At 37.1% G+C, this 11,436-nt stretch overlaps 1 protein-coding gene across 3 annotated transcripts in view; it reads right to left on the bottom strand.

Moving 5' to 3' along the window:
• Positions 1–1,117: 1,117 nt before the first annotated feature.
• The window catches only part of CCDC60 (coiled-coil domain containing 60), a 59,115-nt gene continuing 48,796 nt past the window's right edge, over positions 1,118–11,436 (bottom strand). For 2 of the 3 annotated variants that reach the window (XM_072024289.1, XM_072024290.1), the window contains exons 8-14: positions 11,002–11,227; positions 7,259–7,349; positions 6,202–6,324; positions 4,953–5,084; positions 2,852–3,041; positions 2,220–2,264; positions 1,118–1,413 (exon numbers count right to left, since the gene is read on the bottom strand). In XM_072024289.1, coding sequence (XP_071880390.1) covers positions 1,315–1,413; positions 2,220–2,264; positions 2,852–3,041; positions 4,953–5,084; positions 6,202–6,324; positions 7,259–7,349; positions 11,002–11,227 — 906 coding nt within the window. In that variant the 3' untranslated portion in view covers positions 1,118–1,314. The remainder of the gene's footprint in view (positions 1,414–2,219; positions 2,265–2,851; positions 3,042–4,952; positions 5,085–6,201; positions 6,325–7,258; positions 7,350–11,001; positions 11,228–11,436) is intronic. The other variant, XM_005026640.6, reaches the window with a different exon arrangement.

The following is an 11,436-nucleotide window of genomic DNA, read 5'->3' as shown; positions in this document are numbered from 1 at the left end:
GAACATTCAGAATTGGGGTCTGACAGGTCAGACTGAGACCCAATCCTGCTTATCTGGTAGAAGCATTGACACTGATTTTACTGTAAATCTGTCCTCCAGCATTTGGAGATAAGTTTGCCATTGGATTTTAAGAAGGAGGGAAAGAAAATCTGAGACAGGGAAATATATGGCTTTGCTACCAGTAAAAATGCTAGACTACCACTACCACATACATAGTGAGAAAAGTGGAAGCACAACAAAACTTTTAAGGCTCACTTTTTATGATGGCTTTAAGTTAAAGAAAATTGTGGTTTTGGTTCTTTTCCTTGAAAAAGATTCACCTCTTGTTACGAGAACAAGGAAGGGAACAAAAAAAGGTTGGTAATCAATAACATGTTACACATCACTGGTCACTATACTCACCTGACTCCTGAGTTGGCAGTGTTTTTCCTTATTGCAGCTGAAGGATTAACAGCCTTTCTGGCAAATGGGCCTTCGGGAAGCATTGACAGGCAGGTAGGCAGCTCATTAAGATCATCAGTTTAGAAGGTCATTGATTCCATTACGCAGCAACTGTGACCCATCACAAAATAGATGGTTAAGCCCAAAAAGATTCACAGAGCTCCTGAATTACCACTGTCTCCAAGTTCAGTGGTGCCATTCTACTGTCTTACCCAGCAGAGTAATGGAAAATATATGGTAAAGTAATGAGCAGAAAGCACATCTTCAGGTAAGAACTTGGAAAATGCACCTAAGGATGCCTGATTTTTCAATAGTGATTTTAATAATGCAAGAAATTAAGCCATAATCGCAGAGTAACTACAAAATAAACTCAATGGAAAAATAAAACATCCAGATTTCAGAAAATAATTTGAGCAAAACCCAATCATCTCAAAGCTTACAACCTCCCTATGTTTGGGTTATGTTTTGTAAATGGTAGGTAAAATGTAGAGCAATCAGAGACAATGCTTTAGATATGACAACTGGTATATCTGTAATGAGGAGATGCTTGCTATATATGTTGGAGGAATGTTTGAAGAAGCCACCTGGCCTGTGATTAGGAACTCAGTCTTCATCCTAAAAAGTTGGTTGAGATTAAAGTTTGGTGGTGAGTCCAAGACATCATACAGGAAGGAGCAACAGTGTTGAGCTTTTATTTTCTGTGGCTGACCTCAGCCAGCAGAGCACTGTACAGGGTGTGCAAAAGTGGTCAATAGGACTTCCTGAAGTTAATTTGTTCCCCAGCCTTCCTTGAGGCAACTCTCAACAGACAGTAGGTTTTCTGCTTGAATCCAGACAGTTGTAACTGGAAAACACACTCATCTGGCCATTTGATTAAAAGGCAGAGGCCTGTGCACTGAGAGGGGCTACTCTTGTCCGAAACCACTCACTGAAATCCTCTTCTGGCATCTCCACAATACTTTCACGTACAAACTGAAACAGAAAATGGTTCTTTCCTGAGCATTTGATTTTATATGTAAGAGAAAGACATAACATGCGGGAAAAAATTGATCATTGTGACAATGGAAGAAAAATACTGATTTCTGCAAACAGTACAGTGCTTTATATCACCAAAACATTTTAATACAATTTTCAGAACAGCTGGATTTGCTCTAAAATGAATTAAAAGCAAAACTCTACAATCTTCCTTGCCATTTATACCCTGAATCCTTCAAAGTCAATTCTTGTGTTTTTAAACATGTCTGTCTCCTGCCTGACATAGTGCTACATACATGTACATTAAAGCAAAATAGAGTTAAATAAAAAACTTAATCTGGAATCTCTTAATTTATATTCATTGATGCTCTTCTTGCTCCTAAAATGCTAGTTTCCTTTATCAATTCCAGTCAGAAGAAATACCAAGGTCTTCCCTCCTCAGTGGCTATTTTTGAAAGATGTATAAATAAGCAGATAGGTGTAATAATAAGCAGATAGTAAGTATCAGCAGCACTTACCTCTTTTTCTCTATTAATACTACTTTAACATGAAGGGTCAAATGAAAAGGAAACAGAAAGAAAATAGCAAAGAAATAAATCTAAAAAGAAAAAACAAGCAACAGAGACACATATTAAGCATTAAGATAAGGCTGCCTCTCTGGTTAGCAACAAGATATGCACAAGACAAAACAGCTATTTTCATAAAACATCAAGAAAATGCAGGTAGTCTGATCTCAACACACTGGGTGCTTTGGTCTTGTTAGGCATCATATACTCAGTAAATGAAGATGCACAGACACTAACCTGCTGCCCCTCTGAAATTACTGTTCTCTTGCAAATAAGAAAGAACTGTAATAAGAACAAAAAACAGAAGGTGGCATCATTGCCTTTTTTGTTCTGGTTAGACTATGTAGCAGTATACATTCTAAATGTATTCTGGGTTCTTTCTTCTGTCTTTACTTTCTGCAAATCACTTCTACAACTACAAGCGCTGAGCCCAAGTTAAGATCTTGAGAAGCAGATTATTTTGACACGTTGTTGAAGCAAAACAAAGATATCTGCAGAATTCCAGAATCAGTGGCGTAATAGCTCATAGATATAACTACTGGGAATGACAGGCCTCTTCAAGGCACAAGAAGTGAATGTTTCTTGTTGAGCATCTTAACAATTTATGACAGATGTCACTTCCACTGTGGCAGTAAATAAATCAACAATGACATAATAATAAAATTATACTGATTAATAATCCAGTGCTTGTCATAACAGCTTTCTCCTGAAGAGTTCAATGTGCCTTGTATAAGGTGAATAGTACCATCTTCAATAATGAGATCCTAAATGATTTCATCTGGTAACTTTCCACTGTGTGGATTTCACCCATAGGTGTCTGCTTTCCTCAACCTTATCATACAGAGAATCAAGAACAGGACTTGCCTCACCTCCACAGCTGCAGCAATTTCTGGAGAACATAGTTCCCACACCTGTAGATCAGTCAAAGCCCTAAGAAAGGTGTCATGATGAATTTTTAAATCAGGAATCATGCCAAATTTTTCCAGTTTCTTTAAGATTTTCTTCACGTAATGGTCATTCTTCACAGACTCTGGGAGTCTGGCCAGCAATACAGGAAACCTTTAGCAAAAAGAGGAACAGCAGTAAAAGAGAAGCCCTAGGAACAAATGCTTATCTGATGGATAACTCTAGGTCTGCCTGACATTTCTGCCACTTTGCCACCTCCATGGCTTTAAAAAAAAAAAAAAAAAAAAAAGGGTTCTTTGTGGAATGCAATACTCAGTGTAATTCGTATTGAATAATGCAAAGGAGCTTTATTTAATAGAACTTGTGCACTATCTCCCTTTACAGGCCATTAAAATAGATGCTTCTTCATTGTTTGTTTAAATTTTGAATGACAAACTTGGTTATGAAAGCAAATAATAATAAAAAACTGAACAATATTTCCATTTTTACTGGGTATGTCCTCTTCTCCTTTTCCCCGTTTATGTTTAGCCTCTACAGATTTTCTAATGCAATCAGTGCCTTCTCTGAAACACTTTCTGATTTTCTTTACTATTCTTTTTCCCCCGTTAACATCATTCTTCATTATGTGCTAACATAAATCTCACTGATGTGAGGATGCAGTAACACACAGTCTTTACCACTGCATTCTGAATATAGAGAGCCAGAAGGAGAATTACACGTTACAATAAAAATAAAACTCTTGTGAAAAGATTTCCATTTTTTTTAATGTTCTGTGTAAATTCTGCAGTGCTGTTTTGACAGTCCTAAAGACTGATGTTCCAAGCCTTTCCAGACTGTGCATGACTGGAGTTTGCTGGCTGAAGATTTGGCAGCACACCAGCAGGAAGTGTTGCCTCCCCACAGTTTAGGATGCACATTACTGGTACAGCAGGAGAGGGGTGAGGAATTTTTTCCTTAAATCAGTAAAAAAAGGAAACAAATAGGTTCTTGTCTTCAGTAGAACCACTTCTATACTCAGTTGCATACTGCTGGTATGGCTGTTTAGCCAACTCATTACTATCCCAGTTAACAGAACTGTGTCACAAGAAGGTCTTGTATAACACATTCGTGCATTAAGATATTTTCTTTGAGAAGGGATGCTAGGGCCAGTAGGCTCATATCACTCTGTTCAGATTTTATTTTTATTTTTCTCACTTCTTGAGAGAGAGAAAGCAACTAGACTGACAGCATAACATAGTAAAGCATTCCTACTGCGATTCAGCTTTCCTAGCAAGGCACTGTTTGCAAGAGTATGGGAAAAAAACAGCCGTGTTGTAAATGAAGTAACTGCTATGATGAACGCAATTTCTCTGTCATGACCTAATGTCTCCACAAGGGGGTTGACCAGTTGCGTCAGAGATTTCACTATTCTTGCACCTCTCTCATTAGCACTTCGCAGGACAGGCAACGAAAAGGTATACTCATCTAACTATGCTGGAATAGTCAAAAGAAGACAAGCCTCCTTACTGTGGAAGTATGATTTTTATATGAAGGAATAGCTGGCTGATAGTACTAGTCTCATATGGGGGAAAAGTGAAAAACTATACTGGTGTAAGTCTTGCTTATTCTCATGGAGCTCTGTCCATGTTAAGGCTTTTTGTAGCAGAACTGAGCATATAAAAGCAAAACCACATTCACTCCAGTTTCAGGGCTTATTTACATGTCAGAACTTAAATTTAGTGGACAGCTGGAACATATGTTGGAGAACTAAAACCAGGGTTTTGCTATATAGGCCAAGACTAGGTTTATTCATTAACTCATGACGGATGAGTTCTTGGGCCACCTGCATTTTGAGCCTGAGATAAGAAATTGGCTTTTCATTACTGTTATATGTGAAGGACAGAAGGCTTACTAGCACAGAGAACAAAAGGGGGTAGACTGAAAAACACATTCCATGCAGCTTGCACTCTCTGCAATGTCTTTGTTTTGTGTAGAAGTTTTTTTGTTGTTGTTGTTTGTTTGTTTGTTTTGTTTTTACTAATGACAGCTCTGTGACCATCCATCTGAGGGTCCCTGACTCCTTACCATTTTATTTCATCTTCAACATGTTCTCTTTCAGCTCTTACGTCCAGCTTTCTTAGTCTTTCCATGTCTTTTTTAAAATACTTCAATTGTTTCAAAGCTAGGTATTTTAGAGAGCATCGCTCTTCCTGGTTCCTACAAAAAATAAAAATAAAAATAAAGCTGTCCTTGAAAAATTACCATTCACAGTTAATTCCAAAGATACTAAGGAAGGCACAAAACAATGAATGTGAAGAACACATCATATGACGAGTCTGTGGACACTAATAAACTTCCTATTTCTTCTAGAAGCATATTTAAAACTGTTTATGTTTTATGTCAACTCTAGAAGGTAAGAAAAACTTTAGTCAAAACACAAATTGAAATTTTAAGTTTAAGTTTTAATTGAAAACTCCACTGTCTATAAGGTATCCACTACTTAAAAACAAACTAAAAGAATAAACAGCAATGCTTCACAATGATTTAGGGTAAAATTGTCCTTCCATACTGAAGAATACTATCAGAATGATTAGTTGCTTAGGCAGTCACAACAGCTGCTCAGGGAAAAAAGTAAGTACCCAGCTCCAATGAAGGAAATCTCTGGGGCAAAAAAAAAATCTAACTACAAAATGGAACAAAAGATTGGAAAGAAGAAGGAAGAGAAAAGGGGAAAGAAAACTGTGCCTATAACATCCTGCAGAACAGCCACATAGGGAAGGATTTCAGGCCTGTTGCTTATTGAGAAAAAACAACTTGCACAGCTATCACCCAGAAACATTCATCTGTGAAAGGAAAAGGAAGACAGATTTCAGCTGATCAACTAAGGAGAAATGTCACTGATCTGGGAAAAGGCCTTGAGAGAGGACATTGCAACTGTTACTATGAGAACAGTCAAAGTAATGATGAAGAACAATATAGCAATCTCTGAAATGAAATTACAAGATAGCCATGCAGACCATATGCAAACTGAATTTATTATTCTCTCTTTGAATGTCATAGTCCTTTAGACCCAAAGTAAGTATATACAACATATTTATCAGAACTGTGTTCCACAAGAGTCATTCAGAAATATCCCAAAACACTTCCATAAGTTCTTAACCTGTAGTGTATTTTTTGTATGTGGACAGTCATGAAGTTTTCTGGACCATGCCTTTATTCTTATTTTTATCTAAATCAGTAGATGCATTTTAAAACATCTGAAGACAAGTCCTAAATCTGGTGAGAAGCAAGGTGCAGGAACTTTTAAGAATATACAAGAAGAGTCTCTTTTTACCTCTCAAGGCTCTCTAGGGTGTCATGTAAACAACAAGCTGCTTCTTCACGTACTTCTGCAAACTTTTGCCTCGTATCAGCCCGCAAATTAGATTTTCTCTTAATGAAAGAGCTGATACGGCAGCTGCAAATAAAACAAGAAAAAAACTTTGAATTAACATCTTGTGGTAACCATCTTGTGACAAGCATCTGTGTTGCTTACAACATACAGCAATGTGAATGCATGTCAATTTTGAGATCTCATTCACAGTAATATCCAAATTTAGTATATGCAGTTTTTAATTCATGAAATTTACAAAATAATTTGATTAAAATTATAAGTTATATTAAATTCAGATTGTTTCCAACTTTCCTGCCAGTCGCTTTCTTCCAGGAAAGTCTTTTTGCACTGCACTGAAATGTACTAACTGTGCTGCAAGTTTTTACTGGCTTGCTCTTGCCTCACTACAATAAAATGCTGACATTTGCATGCCAAACTTTTTCCGCACATTGAACTGAGTTTATACAGCATATAATGTCCTTCAAAAACATATTTGTAAACTTGTCCCTGGCTTCTGGGCCTCTGATTCTTTAATATTCTCTCTTGCTCTTTAATGAATGGCATGTTTGCTCTGTAATCCGTCTGAGCCACTAACAGCAAACTGTAAGACAAGTTTTAAAATAGTGTACAGTATGGTTCCTCCAGAATGTGAGACATCCTACAAGCGCTGATAAAACACTCTTAAAATGACAGACTTGCTGGAGTTCCTTGCTATCCAGGTACAAAGTTTCCAATTTATTTTTCTCTTTATCTCTACTCCAAGAAAAAAAAAAAGCTTCAGCGAAGTCTACTTATACGAATAGTTTGTTGTGTTCGTCTTAGAGCTATAGAAACCACCACAGAAGTGAGTAATGAAGGAACACACCTAGTGTAAGTTTATTCTGCCATCCATGCCAAGAAATGTTAGTATCATTTGAATTCACTGAAGACTGAATTCAGCTGTTCTGAAAAACATGCTTAAGCTCTGTCCTGGTGAGTTGCTTCTCCTAGTCATTCAGAAACACATTGAGTAACATACCTCTGCAGTCCAGTCTTCTCAACCATATCTTCTTGTTCAGGGACATCTTTTGACATGTAGCCATGTGGTATCTGGATCAGCTTCTGCAGGGCTGATAAAAAAAAAATATCTGTAAAAACACGCTAACTCAACTGTGCATTCATTCTTCTTCTTGCAGAGAGGACGTCACATACATTGGTCCAAATGAAGCATCCTCAGAGACCTAATATTTAGTACTTTAAAAAAATTAAGTTTCTTTAAAAAATACAGACTTTTAAAAGAGGTTTCAAGATAGGTAACCAAATACAAAGGCACCCAAATCATTAATCCCTTTTGAAAGCAAAAACTTTGTTCTTTCAAGCTGTGAAAAACAACAACAAAAAAAAAAAAAAAAAAAAAAACAACCATCAAGTAGGAGATAACAGATTATTATTACTATTATTAACATTAAATGCTTATAATAATAGTACATTAGAAAACTGGAAGATTTGAACAAAATACACAGAAATTCAATCTTCAGTTCCTGTATTGTTTTGTTAGTATTCTAGTGGCATAATTGTCAAGTCTTCTGAATTTGAGTCTTGAATTTGAACAGCATCACTTTGCCCTTCTTCTTTTAAATGTCAAATAGAATTTAATACGTTTAAAAACAACAGGTATCCAGTTACATCTTTGCGTCTCCTTATTGTCGTCTGCTAAAACATAAGACCTTAAGTAGTCCTTCATTGGCTATATGTTCCAGACTATCCATCTCTGAGCAGATCTCTCTCACTAACAATGGTCTCTACTTTTTCTGCCTTCCACTGTAATGTGAATGTTTATATTCTCCTCTCTCAAACACCTGGAAAGCCACTTTAACTCACTGTTTTCCTTAAAATTGACATCTTTATTTTCCTCTCCACTGCTGTTTTCATTCCTGCTTTTATGCCAACTCCCTGGAAAGACACTGAGGTGGCCACCTTCTGTACATTATTCCCTCCAAACACACTTATTAAAAATCCCAGTGTTAGCTGTCAAATTCTAAGTCATCCTTTGAGGCGCTTGGTATGCCCCATATGGTAGTTAAGTGGTATTGTATTGAGCATTCAGCATCTTGAAGTTGCAATCCTCAACTTCAAAAGGTAATTTCTCTGTATTTTTGTGAAGCACCACATATACTGTAATAAAACGACTGCTGAATATTAACTGTATTAAATACCAGCAAAAACTACTTCCACTTGTTAGAAGTACAGATTTGAATATTATACTGTGAATTTATAAATGTAAGACATGGATGCTAGAAATTGTTGGGCACCAGCTAATGGACTAAAATTTTTAAGAAACATGCTTATAATAAAGATCCTCTATTAACTGTGGCCAAGGTAAGTTTCAAGAGTGCCAGACTCCTAGCCAACCTCAAAGCTCTACCATTGACTAGTTTAAACGATGGCTCCCCTGTGTCTCTTACCAGTCAGTGTGTTAGCCTCTAAGATGCTGGCTATACCACTGAACCTCCTAGAGCTCTAGAACTGAGAAGCAGTTTGAATATGAAGGTTGACTCCCATGGGGTTGGAGCCTCTGCTCAAAACCAAGCTCAGGCTGCATACAGATCTCATCTGTTCTTGGCATGTATTGCCAAAGCCCTTTTAAAAAGAATCCAATTATCTTTTCTATTTATGGTTACCATACAGGCAGATAGAATAGCTGGATATCTGAAACCCATCTATGCTGCTGATAATGTCTGTCTGGGGGAGAAGAACTGTTCTAAGGAGTGGCTGCAATTGGTGCTTTCTCCAAGATGAGACGAGTTGTCTCAAGCCATTCCTGATAGCAGCCCAGTTGGCAGATTTTGGAGAGAGAGAACAGGAAGCAAAGCACAGCTAATATCACAGAGATACAGGTCCTCTTTTTGACTATCAACAGAAACAGAGGGCCTCATGGAAGTGGTCCTGGTACGAAGCCTGACGGGGTTCAAAAAGAATTTGGTCAATGATCTCAGAAATAGGGCTTGATTTTTGGGTGATCCCATGTGGAGACAGGAGTTGGACTTGATGATGTTTGGATCCCTTCCAACTCAGGATAGCCTACAACTCTATGAATATCTCTGTGCCCTCCATTTTATAGTATTATAATCTGTTCCAATTACCAAGTTAGAAAAACTGGGGAAATGAATACTCCAGCTTGTCCATATTCATAATATTTTTGAAATATTAACCTCCATAGCTGTGAGCTAGGCAGACATTAATTAGAAATATGAAAAACAGCAGAGACTGTAGTAATTTCACTAGACTGCATTTGCAGCAATTGGGGTTATGATCTCCAGCTCTCCCACAGACAAGCTGTATGAGCTTGGCAAACCTTGATTTCTACATCTTAAACATCTGTGAAATGGGGTACAAATATATACGTATTATGTAGGGATGTAACACTGATTAAACCATTGTAAAGATATTGATCAACCCTAAAGAAGAGGCCAAAATACAGGTGCAACCTTTATAATTAAGAACCTTTGCACAAATATGCATATATCCTCTTTTAAAAGTTTTTGCCTGAGAATTTGAAGCCAAACTGCTGGCTGAAAAGCTTCAGAGCTAAAATCCATCTTAGAGCTTGGGGCTAAGACCTCTCAGATACAGGTCTCATTTTAATTTTCAGTGTGAAGAAAACTTATGCTGTGAACTGATTTGCATATACGTATATTTTTGCAGTAGCCACAAAAAATTAGGTTTACATTTCATACATTTAAATCACATACTCTGTCCACATAAAAAGATTCTCAAATGTGGCAAAGGAAGCAAGCTTAGAACACTAATCTGCTTTGTAAAATCTTTGACTGATTAGATTGGGACCGAATGATAAATGAGCTAACCTCAGAAATGACCTGTTATACCGCAGCTGTAAGCGCTGCAGCTTTCACATTTTCCTTTGTCAACACGATGTAACATTTAAGCTTTTGGACTAGTACAGGTCCTCACTCTGCCAACAGCTTTGAAAAATCAAACTTGTATAAGCAGACATTCTACAGCAGCAATCCTAAAACCACAGTATCTAAATTAATGGAAAGCCTTTTGTCCAACTGCATTTTGAATTCTTTCCCTAACGTAAGTATTATCTCTAAGAGGCACGCTCAGGTGTAACTACTAGTTAGCTACCTACTACAGAATCTTTCCCACTTTTAATATGTGCTTACATGTGGGTACATGAGTTGTGTGTGCTCTCAAAATTTTGTCTGTGTGAGTTACATGAAGCTTTGTGAATTCTAGATAAAGGCTACTGACTTATAATCTATTTCTAATATGTGTTTTTCTGGTCTTGACTTAGGAGGAAAAGACTGAAGATTACCTAGTTTTGTACTAAAATGCATTGCAGAGCTGGCAGATAAACTATTCTGTCAGATCAAGCATAGGGTAGTCACTAATGGATGAGAAAAGGAATACAGAGTAACAACCCCCTGAGTTAAACAGACATGTATTTAGTTGATGAGTTGTTTAAACCACAGAACAGTTTTACTGTTTTACCTCCTGTTGAATATTACGGATGTGGATGAGTGTCTGATCATAAAACTGCTACAACTATTAATTAAAACTCTTACTTAATATTCACATGGGACTACACTGTCTTTAAATGAATTTGCTAACAATGAGGGTGCAAGGAACTCTGTACAAGTCTCCCTAAGTCTGAAGAGAAATACACTTGTACATCTAGCAGTGTCTTTGAACTAAGGACTCCCTAGTAATGCTGAAAACAAATCTATTTGATATTGGCAGTCAAGAAAAGAAACTTACGGGGAAAAAGATGATGTTGTTCCTTAGTTTGCACTGACTCACTCATAACATCAGACAAAGCTCCATTCGTGTTGACATTGTCTTCAGAGTAAAGCACAAGGGAATTTACACTACCCTGAGGGGTTTGACCATAAAAAGACTGACTACTAAGCTGAGAGATGACTGGAGTAAATATCTTGTTTGTCTTCCTGAAAAGTGGACAGTGTCGTGCTTTCCGCATGTATTTCTGTACAAAGAAAAAAGAATAGAAAGGATTTTCAACACCAAATGTTAACAGCAAAGTTTGTTTCAAAATTCTGTTGCAAATTTGACAAGAAACACATTTCCATAACTAATCAGAGCAGTAGGTCTTTCTAGCCTTCCTGTAACTTCAAAGATTTTTCTTCAGTGACTTCAACAAAGTAGTGATTTCTTGGATCATACCTCCTTCAATTT

Source organism: Anas platyrhynchos, chromosome 16 (genome assembly GCF_047663525.1).
Source record: "Anas platyrhynchos isolate ZD024472 breed Pekin duck chromosome 16, IASCAAS_PekinDuck_T2T, whole genome shotgun sequence".
Lineage (NCBI taxonomy): Eukaryota > Metazoa > Chordata > Aves > Anseriformes > Anatidae > Anas > Anas platyrhynchos.
This window is presented reverse-complemented; position numbering and strand designations above follow the sequence as displayed.